The 19,725-nt window shown below is 43.1% G+C and overlaps 1 protein-coding gene across 3 annotated transcripts in view; it reads right to left on the reverse strand.

The window, feature by feature from the left end:
* The window catches only part of LOC138638123 (probable cation-transporting ATPase 13A5), a 553,152-nt gene that overhangs the window by 54,983 nt on the left and 478,444 nt on the right, over positions 1–19,725 (reverse strand). For all 3 annotated transcript variants that reach the window (XM_069727147.1, XM_069727148.1, XM_069727150.1), the window contains one exon: positions 10,668–10,772. In XM_069727147.1, the coding sequence (XP_069583248.1) occupies positions 10,668–10,772 (105 nt within the window). The remainder of the gene's footprint in view (positions 1–10,667; positions 10,773–19,725) is intronic.

A 19,725-nucleotide genomic window follows, 5' to 3' on the forward strand; every position in this document is an offset into this window, starting at 1 on the left:
TTCCAGAAATCTAAATGTAATTGTCTACCACAAAAATTTTAATAGTATGACAGTAAAATATTTGATTCATAAACGCCTCCCCAATACAGTAGCATGTTACAGGCGCTTGCTGTTGGGACGTGAGTAAGCCTACCTAGCTTCCCTTGTCATATCCTTTTTCGTAAAGGACTAAGGGGATGGTGTTTTTTATTATTTTTAATGTTTAAAAAATTTGCCATCTTAATATTTGCATATATGTTTTACTAGTCCAATTTTGCAACTGTATGCACGACAACAATGCTGTTTGACTTTTGTTGCATCTTACTTTCTGTGTGTATGCAACAATGTAGGTTTTTTGGGTTAAATAATTTTTTCAAGGGAGAAAATCATTTAATGGAAACAACAATATATGCAATGAAGGGCAAATCTCTTGGTGGGAATCAGATGGCGGGGCAAGCAGCTCCTGCCATTTTCCACAAAGAGGCAATTTTCTCTTTCAAATAATTTTTATTATTTCTTTTGGAATTTAGTATTAACATGCGGAGATAGTCATATAATCAGCTTTCAGGAGAATTAGGGTAAGGAGAGGGAGGGAGGTAAGGGAAATGGGACTGGGAAAGGGAAGTGCTACTTTGTGGACACGCTGTCCAGTCAGAATTTGATAGTTATTAACAATTCTTAACAGATTAACATATAACATATATTATCCTCACAGGTATGCAGTAACCACCATCTTTCCTTTTAATGCGATAAGTTGGAGTCTGCCTCAACCCACTTCTTCCATTTCCTATCATATTTCTTATAATAATTGTTTGCTATTGCGAAGTTTTCTTCATATGCTTTGTGTAGGTTAATTTGGTCTATTATTTCAGTAAAGGCCGATAAGATCGGATTTTTCCAATGGAAAGCTATAATTTGTTTAACCACGAGACAGATATGAATTATAATATATCTCACATTCGTGTCCGTGCTTTCCCAGTTCAAGGACAACAAAGCCATTGCAGGAGTGACTAGAGTGTTATCTGTTAATAGTTTATTGATTAATTTTATGGCCTGTCTCCATAAGGGTTTCACCCGGGGGCAAGTCCAAAACATATGTAGCAAACTTCCGTGTTCTCCACATTCTCTCCAGCACAATGGAGATCCTCCTGACGGTAGATGAGAGAGGCGAACCGGAGTATAGTACCATCTTGTTATTATTTTATAATAGGCCTCTTTCAATGTCATGCAGATGTTTGATGCGTAAGTAAAGTGGATCACATTTTCCCACTGTTCTGGAGTGAACGTTGTATTCAGGTCCCTTTCCCATTTTGTCATGTGAGATAACTTATTAAATTGTGTATCATTGTTAAACCACCGATATATTTGCTTGTTGTTCCAAAATAGATGATGTTTGGGGTTTTTCAATAATTTAATAATTGCTTCAGATATTTTTGGTTTGTTTGTGATGAAGTTTTGAACTTGGTCCTTCAGTGCCAAATAAGGGAAAAAGGCTGAGGAGGGAATTTAAAATTTTTGTTTTACAGAGCTAAAGCTGAGAAATTTAACCCCGTCGTGGATATCATTTAATTTTTGGATCCCATTGTCTCTCCATATGGGAGAGGGGTTAATATTTTGGATAAGCATGATGATCTCTATAGGGGTGTTGTGGAGAAGGATTTTCCTGTTGGATCCTCTCTTTTGTTTAGACAGTTTGTCCCAGGCGTACATAATGGGAGAAAAGATAGGGTGATGAGCATAGGCATTACAAGGTCTGTTTAGAATATGGTCAAAAACCAATTCTTTAGGTGATTTATTATGGTTATGTGTAATTTCAAGATCAAGCCAGTTCGGAGGGTCTTCTTGCGTAAACCAGTACTGGCTTTGTTTTATTAAATTCGATAAATATAAAGCAGTTATGTTTGGTAGGCCTGTGCCCCCAAATTCCTTGCATTTATATAAAATGCTTGTGGGAATGCGGGCCCTTTTTTTATTCCAAATAAACAGATTAATTGTGGATTGAATATTAGTCAGGTAGGAAGTGTTGACTTTTAGGGGGAGTGTTCTCAATATATAAGAAATTTTTGGGACGATAAAATTTTTTATTGCCAACACTTTGCCCCACCATGAGAGATCTTTGGTGCCGAGGAAATTTAGGTCCTTGTTTATAGTCTCCAAGAGTTTGTCCAGATTTTTCTTCATTATTGTGTCTAAGTTTTTTGAGATGATTGTGCCTAGATAGTCTAAGTCTCCTTCTGACCAACTTAATGAAGCTATGTCCTCTATTTTCTTTGTTTCTGATTCCGTCAGGTAAAATGGCAATATTTTTGATTTATTTTCATTTATCTTGAAGAAGGCAATATTTGAAAAAATTTGAAGGTTTTTTTGTAGCTCAGAAATTGATTCATAAGGGTCCGTCAGGGAAAACACCAGGTCGTCGGCAAAAAGCCCAATCTTGTAATGACGTGTTCGCGTTTGTAAACCTTTTATGTTATTATTTTGCCTAATTGATTGCGCCAGTGGTTCCATTGATAAAATGAAAAGAAGCGGAGATAAGGGGCAACCTTGTCTTGCACCATTTGAAATATCAAATGGTGTAGAGGAATAAATGTTTGCATAAATTTTAGCTTTTGGCCTTGAATAGAGTGCCATGACGCTATTGATATATTTTTCGTTACACCCAAATTTCCATAAAACTGATGTTAAATAAAGCCAGTTTAGTCGGTCAAAAGCCTTTTCGGCGTCTAGAGTTATAATTACCGTTGGCACTTTAGAGGAATGAATCGATTTGATTGAGTTAATAAGTCTTCTAGTGCCATCAGGCGCTTGACGACCCGTAATAAAACCCATCTGGTCCCCATGAATCAATGTCGGCAAATAGGATTTGAGCCTATTTGCTATAAGCTTGGAGTAAATCTTCAGGTCTGTATTAATTAGGGAAATTGGCCTGTAATTTTTAACAAGGGTTAAGTCGGAATTGTGTTTGGGGATCAAAATAATTGTCGATTCTGACATTTTTGCTGGGAAATTACCTGAGGAACTAGCTATATTAAAAAGATTTTGTAGATGTGGGGAAAGTAAGTTGGTGAAAGTTTTATAATATTCGTTTCCGAAACCATCTGGGCCTGGCGATTTAAAGTCTTTGAGTTGGAGGATGGTTTTTTCGATTTCTTCTTGGGAGAATGGGGAAGTTAGATTTTCTAAATCGCTGTGTGTCAATTTTGGAAGGTCAATTGAGGTCAGAAATTTTTCGATGTCAGAAATATTGGGATGTGGGGTGGAAGGTTGGGAATGTAAATTATACAATTTGTTGTAATAATCTGCAAAGGAGTTGGCTATATCTTGGGGATGAGATACCGTTGTACCATTTTGAGTTTGTATTTTGGTGATCCTATTTACTTGTCTTATTTTTTTCATTCTATAAGGCTTGTTTCACACTTGCGTTTTAAAACGCAGCGCTGTAAACGCAAACGCATATGGTGCAAAAATGCATTTAAACGCGTTTAAATGCAGCATTTTTTAAACGCATGCGTTTTTGCGTTTAAACGCGTTTTTTCCTGTGTTTGCGTTTTTGAAACGCATGATGAGAAGTGTGTGACAGCTGCCAATCATCAAAATCAACTAGAAAACCCACTATAAACATAAATACTTAGGGTTAGGGTTAGGGTTAGGATCCCTAGTAACCCTAGGGATCCTAACCCTAACCCAAACTTTAACCCTAACCCTAGGGATCCTAACCCTAACACAAACCCTAACCCTAGGGATCCTAACCCTAACCCTAACACAAACCCTAACCCTAACCCTAACCCTAGGGATCCTAACCCTAACCCTAACACAAACTCTAACCCTAACCCAAACCCTAACCCTAACCCTAGGGATCCTAACCCTAACACAAACCCTAACCCTAACCCTAGGGATCCTAACACTAACCCTAACACAAACCCTAACCCTAACCCTAGGGATCCTAACCCTAACACAAACCCTAACCCTAACACAAACTCTAACCCTAACCCAAACCCTAACCCAAACTGTAAAACAAACTCTAACCCAAACTCTAACCCAAACTCTAACCCAAACTCTAACACAAACTCTAACACAAACCCTCACCCAAACTCTAACCCTAACCCTAGGGATCCTAACCCTAACACAAACCCTAACCCAAACCCTAACCCTAGGGATCCTAACCCTAACCCTAACACAAACCCTAACCCTAGAGTTCCTAACCTTAACACAAACTCTAACCCTAACCCTAACACAAAACCTAACCCTAACCCTAACCCTAGGGATCCTAACCCTAACACAAACCCTAACCCTAACCGTAGGGAACCTAACCCTAACCCTAACACAAACCCTAACCCTAACCCTAACCCTAGGGATCCTAACCCTAACCCTAACACAAACCCTAACCCTAACCCTAGAGATCCTAACCCTAACCCTAACCCTAACACAAACCCTAACCCTAACCCTAAAACACAAACTCTAACCCTAGGGATCCTAACCCTAACACAAACCCTAACCCTAACCCTAGGGATCCTAACCCTAACACAAACCCTAACCATAGCCCTAGGGATCCTAACCCTAACACAAACCCTAACCCTAACACAAACTCTAACCCTAACCCTAACACAAACCCTAACCCTAACCCTAACCCTAGGGATCCTAACCCTAACACAAACCCTAACCCTAACCCTAGGGATCCTAACCCTAACCCAGCACAAACCCTAACCCTAACCCTAGAGATCCTAACCCTAACCCTAACACAAACCCTAACCCTAACCCTAAAACACAAACTCTAACCCTAGGGATCCTAACCCTATCACAAACCCTAACCCTAACCCTAGGGATCCTAACCCTAACCCTAACCCTAACACAAACTCTAACCCTAACCCTAACACAAACCCTAACCCTAACCTTAGGGATCCTAACCCTAACCCTAACACAAACCCTAACCCTAACCCTAACACAAACTCTAACCCTAACCCTAACCATAAAACACAAATTCTAACCCTAGGGATCCTAACCCTAACACAAATCCTAACTCTAACCGTAACCCTAACCCTAAGGGGATCCCTAGGGTTAGGGTTAGGATCCCTAGGGTTAGGGTTAGGATCCCTAGGGTTAGGGTTAGGGTTAGGGTTACAGTTTGTGTTAGAGTTTGTTAGAGTTTGTGTTACAGTTTGTGTTACAGTTTGTGTTACAGTTTGTGTTACAGTTTGTGTTACAGTTTGTGTTACAGTTTGTGTTTTAGGGTTAGGGTTAGGGTTAGGGTTTGTGTTAGGGTTAGGATCCCTAGGGTTAGGGTTAGGGTTAGGGCTAGGGTTAGGGTTACAGTTTGGGTTAGGGTTTGTGTTTGAGTTTGTGTTACAGTTTGTGTTACAGTTTGTGTTACAGTTTGTGTTTTAGGGTTAGTGTTAGGGTTTGTGTTAGGGTTAGGATCCCTAGGGTTAGGGTTAGGGTTAGGGTTTGTGTTAGGGTTAGGATCCCTAGGGTTAGGGTTAGGGTTAGGGTTAGAGTTTGTGTTAGGGTTAGGATCCCTAGGGTTTAGGGTTTGTGTTAGGGTTAGGATCCCTAGGGTTAGAATTTGTGTTTTAGGGTTAGGGTCAGGGTTAGAGTTTGTGTTACAGTTTGTGTTAGAGTTTGTGTTAGAGTTTGTGTTACAGTTTGTGTTACAGTTTGTGTTAGAGTTTGTGTTACAGTTTGTGTTACAGTTTGTGTTACAGTTTGTGTTTTAGGGTTAAGGTTAGGGTTTGTGTTACGGTTAGGGTTAGGATCCCTAGGATTAGGGTTAGGATTATGGTTAGTGTTTGTGTTAGGGTTAGGGTTAGGATCCCTAGGGTTAGGGTTAGGGTTAGAGTTTATGTTAGAGTTTGTGTTAGAGTTTGTGTTACAGTTTGTGTTACAGTTTGTGTTTTAGGGTTAGGGTTAGGGTTTGTGTTAGGGTTAGGATCCCTAGGGTTAGGGTTAGGGTTAGAGTTTGTGTTACAGTTTGTGTTACAGTTTGTGTTAGAGTTTGTTAGAGTTTGTGTTACAGTTTGTGTTTCAGTTTGTGTAACAGTTTGGGTTAGAGTTTGTGTTTTAGGGTTAGGGTTGGGGGATGGCTTATAAGTGTGTATTCTTGTGTTTTTCTATAAAAACGCATGCAAACGCATGTGCTTAAAAACGCATGCATTTACATAGACATCAATGGGTTTTTTTACCGCGAAAAAACGCATGCGTTTTTTTTCGCGGCAAAAGAACGCCACTAAACGCCGTTAAAATTACTACATGTTGCATTTCTGCAACAAAATACATGCAGCGAAAAATCGCATGCGTTGCAAAAACGCATCAAAACGCATGCAAAAAAACGCATGCGTTTTTAATGTTAAGTATAGGGGAAAAAAACGCATGCTTTTTTTGCGTTTTTTACCGCAAAAACGCAAAAAAAAACGCAAATGTGAAACCACCCTTAGTCATGCATCGTGTTGGCCTATTAATTGAGGAATACTGTTTTCTTTTGGAAATTTTAACCATGGTGTGATATGATGAAAATAAGATTTTCTTGAGCTCCTGTCTGAGTTTTAGTAGCTCTGTTTTAATTTGAGTAGATGGGGGTTTGAATTTAGTTGTTCGCTTTCCTTATCTTTTATTTTATTTTGAATATCCTCAATCTGGATCCTGAACATTCTTTTTCCTTTTTGTAGAGATTTGGATCATGATGCCCCGTATGACCGCTTTATGGGCGCACCAATGGGTGAATGGGGTTGTTTCAGTGGGTGAATTTTCTGTGAAATAATTTGTTAATGATTTTTCTATTATTGATTTGTGATCAGGGTGGTGTAATAGGTTAGCGTCACATTTGCATAGTGGATTTTTATTAATCATGTGGCCAATTTGAATTTCCGCTGAAACTGGGGAGTGGTCTGAGAAGGTTTTCCTTTCTATAGTACTTCTATGGATCTTGGGGAGCGTAAAGATATCTGATAAGATTAAGTCAATTTGTGACGCTGATTGATGAGGGTCAGAGAAATGGGAGAATTCAATTGAAGTGGTGTTTAGGCACCGAAAGATGTCAAATAATTCATTTTGATGTATCCAATTGTCTAAAGTGTGTGGTCTGTATCTATTTGGGTTGGAGGAATCCATATTTGCGTTCGGAACCATATTAAAGTCTCCTAACCAAATCATGGCACCTCTCTTGACTGACATGACTTATTTACTTTGTTCAGGAAACCTATTTGACCCGCGTTGGGGGCGTAGATATTAACAATTGTGCAAATCTGGTTATTCAGAGAACAAACAAGAATATGAAATCTCCCTTTAGCATCTTTGATCTCCTCTAGAAATTCAAATGAGATAGTTCCTTTGATGATGGTGACCACGCCGGCTTTCTTTTTTGTGTTGTCAGACTTGTAGATATATGGGAAGTTTTTATGCGAAAATTTGGGGTTGTCTGTGTGTTTAAATTTGGATTCCTGTATACAAATTATTTCAGCATGGCTTTTAATTAATTCTCTCCAAAGGGTGTGTCTTTTGTATGGACTATTTAAACCTCTTACATTGTAAGATAATAATTTTAAACTCATTGTGTACAAGCAAACCTGTGAGGATTAATAAACCTATAAACTTTAAATAAGAGTAAGAACTATAAACAATAAACTGAAATGTCCACTTGAAGTGGTCCACTGCAGTGAACCTGGATTCACCTGTTGGGCGGAAAAAGTTCGTGTTACATGCTCCCAAGCAACACCTTCTTAGTTGATGAACATATATTTGATGTAATAAATCCTTAAGATTAATTTTAACAGTAACAGAAACATCCAATGATAAGAATTGGCTTCGTATCGGGATGGTTTCCCATTTATATAATCAATAGGCTATATCAAAATCTCTTCATGTGTTACCATCGGAGTCAGGGCGATCTTTATGTCGTGAGTATAGTGGAATACTGATGGAGTGTAAGAAGTCCCTGCCTTCTTCTGGAGAATTAAGAACGATAAAGTTGCCTTTGTAGTTGACTATTAACTTGAGTGGGAATCTCCACTTGTAAGGGACCCCATTGTCTCTGAGAGGTATGGTAATGCTTTGAAAAGCTTTCCTCCCTTCTAGCGTTTCTTTGGAGAGGTCAGCATATAGTTTTAGTTTTTCAAATGGCTCAGGGAAGTGTTTATTTTCTCTAAAGTAATTTTGGATTTTTTCTTTTGTTTTGAAGAAGTGTACTCTCATGAGTGTGTCTCTGGGTAGATCTTTAGGGATAGTGGGCGGTTTTCGCAACCTATGGATTCTGTCAATTTCTAACTCTTGCTCCGTTAGGGTAGGGATAATTTTCCTGAATAATTTTTGGGTAAATTCTTCCAATTTATTTGGGCCTATAGTCTCGGGAATCCCCCTAATTTTAATATTGTTTCTGCGATTTCGATCTTCCAAGTCCGCTACCTTGAGCTTCAATTTGTGCATCTCTTTTATGATGTCTTTGTTTATTTTAGAGGTAGAATCTGGCCTCTCCTCTATCTTTTTAATTCTATCCTCAAATTTGTCCATCCTTTTGTTGAGGAGGGATAGTGAGTCTTCTAACAATTTATTTTGTTTATCAAATTTTCCGTTCATACTATTTTCAAATTTATCCATTTTTTCTGTCAGTTTAGACAGAAGATTCCTCACAGAATCCATGTTAAATCCTTGGGTATCGTCTAGGTTTGGGTTATTTATTTTTTGTTTGGATTTAGCTGTGCTTAAGTTAGGAGAGGTCTCTGAGACCTCGTCGGATGAGTCATGTAGAGTAGTATATTTTTCTCCTGTTGCCCCTGGAATTTTCCTCTTTAAAGAAGTAGATGAATCCATCCCTTCAATAGTAAATAGTAATAGTCTTTTTAACTCCATTGTGATTGGAGAGTTTGTCATAGTCCGATTCCTCATTATCTTTTAGTGGGGACCTGGACCTATTGGGACTTGTTTTGATTATCAGGTCTTTTGATGTGTTTTGCCCTGCCCCTTTAAATTTTGGGGCTTTTTGAGAATTGGATGAGGCCATGTTTGAAAATTGGGGTTTGGCCGAGGTTTTACTCATAGTTATCCCCGATCAGTGGTCTAGAGTTCAGAGAGTGGCAGCTGATACAGTATCAGGATAGGGAAAGAGGGTTGTCCACACACTATGTCTCCCAACAAAGTTGGAGTTATAGAGAATGGTTTATATTGTCTGAGGATAAGTTAGGTTATAGCTCTTTTGCGTTAAAAGCCCTCTGGGCTCCTAACTAGTCGCCGGCAGTGTGAACTATGCTGCAGTCTCCTCTTTTCTTGTAGATATGTCTGGGTCTTCAAAGCCACCGACGTTTCGGACCGTCGGTCTCCGTTGTTCTCTACACCCCCTGTCCATCGGTGTGATGCAGCTACCAGCAGTGGGCTGGAACTCACCACCTCCAGAAGATGGCGTCAATGCAGTCCGGCCGGCGATCTGTGTCTTCTTCTTGTGCTGCCGCGCTGTCGTCTTCCGGTGCAGGAACGTTCCCAGCCAGAAGCTGGAACTTACCACCAATTGAAGCTCAAACTGTTTGGGTCTGGAGTCTGTTTTCCTGTGTTGACCGGCGCAGAACGTCTGCTTCTGGTCGTTGACAGGAGCCGGTCGCACACGTCGCCTGGTCAGCCGTCGGCCACCAATAAAATGGCGTCTTCTTCTGCTTTCTTCTGTGATGCTAGGTCCGGGGGAGTGTCGGAGGCGGCGTGAGGCACTGTCTGTCACTTCACCAGATCCTCCCTGAATCTACCCCACCGATCCTTATTCATTCTCTCTGCCTCCGCCTTTCAGTCCGGGGAGGCTTGGTGTCGTATGGAAATGGGCAGGGCGGTATATCCCTCTATTGTGTCAGATGACGGCTATCCAAGATGGCGCCCGGAGAGTCGGTGCAACACTAATTAGCCGGGCTGGTGTCAGGGTGAGGGTAATAGACGCTGTAACTCGATAATTCCGGGGCTCTTCTGTTGTCAGTTGGATTAACACAGTACTGGGTAGGTAAGCTGGGGAGTCACAGTCATTTATCAGGGAAGAAACTGGCAGGAAAAAGGCTGAGGGTTCCTGTCAGAGATTGACAGGCCTCAAAATGCTGACAGAGATTTCTCCCAAAAGAGTCAAATTAGTCACAAATTTAGGCTCTCTGTTACCCTTGTGAGGTACTGGGAACGTACCCTCAATTATTTTTACCGAAAGATGTCGTTTTTCCACGGTTTGAGTTGATTTCAGACGATGTCACTCAGGAGCTTAGGCACCACACACCTTACACCAGTGTTCCCCAACTCCGGTCCTCAAGAGCCACCAACAGGTCATGTTTTCAGGATTTCCTTAGTATTGCACAGGTGATAATTGCATCACCTGCACAGGCAATTATTCTATCACCTGTGCAATACTAAGGAAATCCTGAAAACATGACCTGTTGGTGGCTCTTGAGGACCGGAGTTGGGGAACACTGCCTTACACCATCGCTGCCTAGGCCACACCCCCCAAAGAGGCAATTTTCAACCAAAACAGGGATGACTATGATGATGATGATTCAGTGGTGGCCAAGACTTGGAAACCAGATAGGGGAACTATTTTTGTACAGTTGTGAGTTATGTCCTTCTCTTGAACACATTTGTGGCTTTTGCCTTAAAAATGTATTAAAAACTTGAAGGCGAGAACACAGACTAAGCCATTATTTCTATATTGAGAATAGTGCAAGTGATACAAATGTTGTTATACTCACTTTAGGAAGTAATTCATAGAAATGATTTACAATAACTTGATATGATTTTCCAGTCATAGCAAAATGAAAACTCGTTTTTGCGTCACAGATGCTGATACAAGAGTCCTGGATATCAAAATAAAAAACAAATATTATCAACTTGACAACAAAATCTTTTGAAATTGTAATTTACTGGCTTTGCTGAAGTCTTCCAAAAAATGTGATTTGTAGCAGATCAACTCACCTAGAATTACAAGTATCCAATCACCCAGAAAAGACACAAATAACACTCAGGTCTATTAGCCCCTGTGTCCAATCCCTTAGTAATGTAAAGGGGACCTCAACATATTTGCCTATGGGTAAATGGAGGGTTAGTGTTCTTCACTGCTCTGCTATCACAAACACAACCTGCACAGGTCCACCTAAGTTGATAGCATAAGCCACTCAGTACTGCTGAGCTCACCTATTAGCTGCAGCACTGTCGACTTGATGTCAGTACTAGAGATAAGCAAATTTTCAATGTTTGGTTCGGATTACGATTGCCGAATTTGCAATATTCGCCAATTAGTTCTTCAAATATTTGCATAACATTACCGAATGCCTTTCATCTCAATGGGAGGCACAAACAAATCCATGCACAACACCTTATAACGGCTCCAACACATGCAGCCAAAACACATCAAATGCGGGACAGACACCAGGAAAGTGACCTCAATTCACCCACAGTACAAATTGCAGCATGGCACTGCAGCAATCAGCCAGGCATGAGGTATCGGGGTCTGGAAGAGCATTTACAGCTTTCAATTGAAAGTCACAGTAAGACTTGGTCAGTGAGGGATCGGTGTAGGCAGGGCCGGCGTCAGCACCCTGCCTACCCGGGCAAGTGACGGGGCCCGGGCTAGACGGGGGGCCCCATTTACGGTAGTAACGGTACAAGTACTGTACACACACAGACACACTTATGCGCTCCTGGGGGACCCGCAGCTGGACTGCATCCCCTGCTGTGCTGTGTGACACAGTGACAGTCAAGTCGTCTCCCAGCCAGGACTCGGAGGCGGAGCTCATCCATCATCCCTGCCCAGGCGGCACAGAGCTCTCTGGGAGTTTCGCTGGCGCTGCGCAGCTGCAGGAATACTCACCTCTGGGACCGTCACCATGGATACGAAGAATCACTTCCGGGTCGGGCCTGGGACTGAGTTTCGCTGGCGCTGCGCAGATGCAATACTCACCGCCATCACCATGGATACGAAGAGTCACTTCTGGGCCGGCAGTCGTCTGTCCTGTCACTTCCGGTCGGGTGAGAGCTCGTCATTCTAAGAGCTCAGAGAAGATCATCAAGTCATCCAGCAGAAAGACAAGCAGGAGCAGCAGTCAGGTGCACGGACGGTGCACCCTGTCCCTGTGTCCACAACTGAAGCAAGTAACGGCGTGACCGCCCGTGAAAGTGAAGCAGTGAGTGAAGAGTGAGTCTTCCTTCCTTCCTGGTCCCAACACATTGCGGGGGTGGGGGGATGCAGCCTGCTGAGCCTGGGAGCTGACTCCGAGGACAAGGTACAACCGTACAGGCGGCGGTGGGAGTGGATCATACCTGGTCTCTTCTCTGTGAAACTTGCAAGACAGACAGTACTGTCTCTGTCTGGGACTTGTGCTACACTATGGTATGTTAGCGATGCTGGGACTTGTAGTCCTAGACTACTGTAAATACTAAATGGATGGCTGTGTTATATACTGCATGGGCTGTGTTATATGCTGTGTGGGCTGTGTTATATACTGCGCGGGCTGTGTTATATACTGCGTGGGCTGTGTTATATACTGCGTGGGCTGTGTTATATACTGTGTGGGCTGTGTTATATACTGCATGGCTGTGTTATATACTGCGTGGGCTGAGTTTTATATACTACGTGGCTGTGTTATATACTGCGTGGCTGTGTTATATACTGCGTGGCCTGTGCTATACATTATGTGAGCTGTGTTATACACTGCGTGGGCTGTGCTATATACTGCATTGGCTGTGCTATATACTACATGGGCTGTGCTATATAATACGTGGGCTGTGCTATATACTACGTGGGCTGTTCTATATGCTACGTGGGCTGTGCTATATGTTACGTGGGCTGTGCTATATGCTATGTGGGCTGTGCTATATGCTACATGGGCTGTGTTATATGCTACATGGGCTGTGTTATATGCTACTTGGCTGTGGTATATTTCTCTGCTGTACCTGTGCATCATGAATTGTGGTATGTGTTAAAGAGGGGGCCCACTGAGACTCTTTCACCCAGGGCCCTCAATAACCTGGAGCCGGCCCTGGGTGTAGGCCTCCTTTGCTGGGATTCCTGATACCACATGCAGGGCCGCCATCAGGGCATTACTGCCCTGAGTGGCATATGGGGCCCAATCAACAGAGAGGGCCTACATCAAGCCCTGTCCCTTCTGCTCCAGGCCCCAGCGGCAGGACTCTGCCTGTGAAGTAACTGAAGATGGATCAGAGATGCAGGTTCAATTACTCTATTGCGGTGAGGAATCTTATGGCCAAAACAAAAGCTGCTGGCTATATGTGTGATCTGGTGATGGGAAATATTAATGTGTGATTGGTGAGAAGTGTAATTTTTCGAAGAGAGAGCGGTGGGACTATGGACATTTCGAGTGGTGGAGGTGGGGCTGGGGTGGAGCCTGGGTAGAGTCTCAAGGGGGCCCTGAAAATGTTGCCATTATGGGGCCCCGAAATTCCTCGTGGCAACCCACTATACAAGTATCCAATCACCCAGAAAAGACACAAATAACACTCAGGTCCTTTAGCCCGTGTCCAGTCCCTTAGTAATGTAAAAGTGACCTCAACATATTTGCCTATGGGTAAATGGAGGGTTAGTGTTCTTCACTGCTCTGCTATCACAAACACAACCTGCACAGGTCCACCTAAGTTGATAGCATAAGCCACTCAGTGCTGCTGAGCTCACCTATTAGCTGCAGCACTGTCGACTTGATGTCAGTACTAGAGATAAGCAAATTTTCAATGTTTGGTTCGGATTATGATTGCCGAATTTGCAATATTCGCCAATTAATTCTTCAAATATTTGCATAACATTACTGAACGCCATTCATCTCAATGGGAGGCAAAAACAAATGCATGCACAACACCTTATAACGGCTCCAACACATGCAGCCAAAACACATCAAATGAGGGACAGACACCAGGAAAGTGACCTCAATTCACCCACAGTACAAATTGCAGCATGGCACTGCAGCAATCAGCCAGGCATGAGGTATCGGGGTCTGGAAGAGCATTTACAGCTTTCAATTGAAAGTCACAGTAAGACTTGGTCAGTGAGGGATCGCTGTAGGCAGGGCCGGCGTCAGCACCCTGCCTACCCGGGCAAGTGACGGGGCCCAGGCGAGACGGGGGGCCCCATTTACGGTAGTAACGGTACAAGTACTGTACACACACAGACACACTTATGCGCTCCTGGGGGCCCCACAGCTGGACTTCATCCCCTGCTGTGCTGTGTGACACAGTGACAGTCAACTCATCTCCCAGCCAGGACTCGGAGGCGGAGCATATCCATCATCCCTGCCCAGGCGGCACAGAGCTCTCTGGGAGTTTCGCTGGCGCTGCGAAGATGCAATACTCACCGCCATCACAATGGATACGAAGAGTCACTTCTGGGCCGGCGGTCGTCTGTCCTGTCACTTCCAGTTGGGTGAGAGCTCGTCATTCTGAGAGCTCAGAGAAGATCATCCAGTCATCCAGCAGAAAGACGAGCAGGAGCAGCAGTCAGGTGCACGGACGGTGAACCCTGTCCCTGTGTCCACAACAGAAGCAAGTAACGGCGTGACCGTCCGTGAAAGTGAAGCAGTGAGTGAAGAGTGAGTCTTCCTTCCAAGTTCCTGGTCCCAACACATTGCAGGGGTGGGGGGATGCAGCCTGCTGAGCCTGGGAGCTGACTCCGAGGACAAGGTACAACCGTACAGGCGGCAGTGGGAGTGGATCATACCTGGTCTCTGCTCTGTGAAACTTGCAAGACAAACAGTACTGTCTCTGTCTGGGACTTGTGCTACAATATGGTATGTTAGCGATGCTGGGACTTGTAGTCCTAGACTTATGTATATACTAAATGGCTGGCTGTGATATATACTGCATGGGCTGTGTTATATGCTGTGTGGGCTGTGTTATATACTGCGTGGGCTGTGCTATATACTGCATGGGCTGTGCTATATACTGTGTGGGCTGTGTTATATACTACGTGGGCTGTGCTATATACAATGTAGCTGTGTTATATACTGTGTGGCCGTGTTATATACTGCGTGGGCTGTGTTATATATTACGTGGCTGTGTTATATGCTGCGTGGGCTGTGTTTTATATACAATGTAGCTGTGTTATATACTGTGTGGCTGTGTTATATACTGCATGGGCTGTGTTATATACTGCGTGGCTGTGCTATATACTGCGTGGCCTGTGCTATACATTATGTGGGCTGTGTTATACATTGCGTGAGCTGTGCTATATACTGCGTTGGCTGTGCTATATATTACATGGGCTGTGCTATATACTACGTGTGCTGTGCTATATACTACGTGGGCTGTTCTATATACTACGTGGGCTGTGCTATATGCTACATGGGCTGTGCTATATGCTACGTGGGCTGTGCTATATGCTACATGGGCTGTGTTATATGCTACATGGACTGTGTTATATGCTATGTGGGCTATGTTATATGCTACTTGGCTGTGGTATATTTCTCTGCTGTATCTGTGCATCATGAATTGTGGTATGTGTTAAAGAGGGGGCCCACTGAGACTCTTTCACCCGGGCCCTCAATAACCTGGAGCCGGCCCTGGGTGTAGGCCTCCTTTGCTGGGATTCCTGATACCACATGCAGGGCCGCCATCAGGGCATTACTGCCCTGAGTGGCATATGGGGCCCGGCCCAATCAACAGAGAGGGCCTACATCAAGCCCTGTCTCTTCTGCTCCAGGCCCCAGCGGCAGGACTCTGCCTGTGAAGTAACTGAACATGCGTCAGAGATGCAGGTTCAGTTACTCTATTGCGGTGAGGAATCTTATGGCCAAAACAAAAGCTGCTGGCTATATGTGTGATCTGGTGATAGGAAATATTAATGTGTGATTGGTGAGAAGTGGAATTTTTCGAAGAGAGAGCGGTGGGACTATGGACATTTCGAGTGGTGGAGGTAGGGCTGGGGTGGAGCCTGGGTAGAGTCTCTAGGGGGCCCTGAAAATTTTGCCATTATGGGGCCCCGAAATTCCTAGTGGCAACCCTGACCACATGCAACACCTCTACCTGCTTTCATGCTGAGCCACACTCAGGTCATGCAAATATCAGTTTTGTTGACTTCCATTGTTAGAAAAATGTAAGGGTAGTAACATGGATTGTTAAGTCGAAGGAAGTGGAGGCTTGACGGTCTTGAAGGCCTACTACTACAGGCAACAAGCATGAAGGAGACCCAACCAGGAGTGTTTACATTTACAAACTTTTTTGACAGGCAATACCAAAGTGGCATCAATTTCACCACAGTATAGATAGCATAATAGAGACCGACAGGTCTTCCACTACACCCAATCCAACAGATGGACACCCAACCAGGAGTGTTCTTAATTCCAAAAATTACTGGCAGACACCACAAAGTGGCATCAATTTCACCACAGTAGAAATAGTATAACAGGGACAGACAGGTCTTTCACTTCACCCAATCCAGCAGATGGACACCCAACCAGGAGTGTTCACATGTAAACAAATAAGGGCCTTACACCAGAGGAGTGGCATCAATTTCACGAGAGTAGAAATAGTATAATAGGCACTGACAGGTCTTCCACTACACCCATTTGAACAGATGGATACACAACCAGGAGTGTTCACATTTCCAAAAATTGCTGGCAGACATCACAAAAGTGGCATCAATTTCACCACAGTAGAAATAGTATAATAGGAATCGACAGGTCTTCCACTACACCGAATCCAGAAGATGGACACCCAACCAGGAGAGTTCAGATTTAAACAAATGAGGGCCTTAAACCACAGAAGTGGTAGCAATTTCATGAGAGTAGAAATAGTATAATAAACACTGACAGGTTTTCCATTACACCCAATTCAACAGATGGACACACAATCAGGAGTGTTCACATTTCAAAAAATTACTGGCAGACACCACAAAAATGGAATCAATTTCATCACAGTAGAAATATGATAACATGGACTTACAGGTCTTCCACTACACCAAATCCAGCATATGGAAACCCAACCAGGTGTGTTCAAATTTTCCTAAATTATTGGCAGACAATACCAAAGTGGCATCAATCTCACAAAAGTATAGATAGTATAATAAGGATTGACAGATCTTCCACTACACCCAATCCAGCGGATGGACACCCAACCAAGAGTGCATTTCCAAAAATTACTAGCAGACACCACAAAAGTGGCATCAATTTCACCAGAGTAGAAAAAGTATAATAGAGTCCGACAGGTCTTCCAGTACACCATATCTGTAAGATGGACACCCAACCAGGAATGTTCAGATTTAAACAAATGTGGACCTTACACCACAAAAGTGGCATCAATTTCAAGAGAGTAGAAATAGTATAATAGGGACTGACAGGTCTTCCATTACACCCAATTCAACACATGGACACCAAACCAGGAGTGTTCACATTTCCAAAAATTACTGGCAGGCACCACAAAAGGGGCATCAATTTCACCACTGTAGAAATAGTACAATAGGGATGACAGGTCTTCCTCTACACCAAATTCAGCAGATGGACACCGGTTTATCTATTTCAGTCCGCGGCTGCCTACAGGAAGCGTCAGCTATACTTCTTGCCCCCGGCTTAAGCAACTGACCCCGTTACACCCTGATTTGTTCTCTGCCCATTTACTCAGTTCCCCTGACTTCCCACTCCTGCTTCCCCACTCGTATTGCTGTGTGCTTCCCATGCTGTGACCTTGGTATCTGACCCAGCTTGTCCTCTGACCTGTTTTTCTCTCTCACGTCTCTGACATCTCCGCTCCCGACTGGCTCCAACTTTAGCTTGTATCTGACCATGTGTATTGCTTTTTCCCCTGGTACTGCGTTTCCTGTCAGTTCCTGACCTGGCTTGTCTGACCACTCTCGCCCCCTAGTGGCACCTGCCCTGCCGCACTGTAGTGTTACACCGTGAGTGCAACCTATCTTCCCTCACCAGCATCTCCTGGTATAGGATGAAAAGGCAACTGTTAGGTGGATTCATAACTGGCTTAGTGATTGGACCCAAAGAGTGGCCATAAATGGCTGCACATCCAGTTGGATGAATGTCTCAAGTGGGGTACCACAAGGCTCTGTCCTGGGCCCTGTATTGTTCAACATCTTTATCAATGATTTAGATGAAGGAATTGAGGGTAAACTGATTAAATTTGCTGATTACACAAAGCTAGGAGGGATAGCTAATACTAGAGAAGAGAGAGAGAGAGGATTCAAAAAGATATAAATAAACTGGATCAGTGGGCAGCAACTAGCAGAATGGTTTTTAACAAGGAAAAATGCAAAGTACTGCATCTGGGCAATAAAAATGAAAAAAGCATATACAGAATGGGAGGAATAGGACTAAGCAACAGCACATGTGAAAAAGACTTGGGTATACTAATAGATCACAGACTGAACATGAGTCAACAGTGTGATGCAGCAGCAAAAAAGGCAGATGCAATTCTGGGATGTGTTAACAGAAGCATACAGTCTAGATCACACAAAGTCATTATTGCCCTGTACTCCTCTTTGGTCAGACCTCATCTGGAATACTGTGTCCAGTTTTGGGCACCACATTTTAAAAAATACATCAACAAAAGAGCAAGTTCAGAGAGGAACGACCAGAATGGTGACCGGTCTGCAAACCATGTCCTATGAGGAACGTTTACAGGATTTGTGATTGTTTAGCTTGCAAAAAAGAAGACTGAGGGGAGACTTAATAGCTGTCTTCAAATATCTCAAGGGCTGTCACATTCTAGATGGATCATTTTCTCGTTTGCACAAGGAAAGACTAGAAGCAATGGGATGAAACTGAATGGGAGGAGACACAGATTAGATATTAGAAAAAAACTTTTTGACAGTTAGGATGATCAATGAGTGGAACAGGCTGCCACAAGAGGTGGGGAGTTCTCCTTCAATGAAAGTCTTCAAACAGAGGCTGGACAGACATCTGTATGGGATGATTTAGTGAATCCTGCTTTGAGCAGGGGGTTGGACAAAATGACCCAGGAGGTCCCTCCCAACTCTACCATTCTATGATTCTATGATTCTATGCACGATACTGCACTGTGGCAGCATTACAGATAGGTCTTCCACTACACCAAATCCAACAGATGGACACACAACCAGTAGTGTTCATGTTTCAAAAAATTACTGGCAGACACCACAAAAGTGGCACCAATTTCACCACAGTAGAAATAGTATAATAGGGACCAATGGGTCTTCCACGACACCCAATCCAGCAGATGGACACCCAACCAGAGTGTTCACATTTTGCAAAAATTACTGGCAGACACCACAAAAGTGGCATCAATTTTACCACAACAAAAATAGTATAATAGGGACAGACAGGTCTTCCACTACATGCAATCAAGCAGATGGACATGCAACCAGGAGTGTTCACATTTAAACAAATGTTTGACTTAAACCACAAGTGGCTTCAATTTCACGAAAGTAGAAATAGTATAATACGACTGACAGGTCTTCCAAAACACCCAATCCAGCAGATGGAAATCCAACTAGGAGTTCTCACATTTAAACAAATGTGGGCCTTACAGCACAGAAGTGGCATCAATTTCACGAGAGTAGAAATAGTATAATAGGGACCTACAGTTATTCCACTACACTCAATCCATCAGAAGGACACCCAACCAGGAGTGTTCACATTTTGACCCCTTCCCGCCGCGGCACTTTTTCTTTTTTGTGTTTTCGTTTTTTGCTCCCCTCCTTCCCAAAGCCATAACTTTTTTATTTTTCCATCAATATGGTCATGTGAGGACTTATTTTTTGCAGAACGAGTTGTACTTTTGAACTACACCATTGGTTTTACTATGTCTTGCACTAGAAAATAA

This window comes from Ranitomeya imitator, chromosome 5 (assembly GCF_032444005.1).
Source record: "Ranitomeya imitator isolate aRanImi1 chromosome 5, aRanImi1.pri, whole genome shotgun sequence".
Taxonomy (NCBI): domain Eukaryota; kingdom Metazoa; phylum Chordata; class Amphibia; order Anura; family Dendrobatidae; genus Ranitomeya; species Ranitomeya imitator.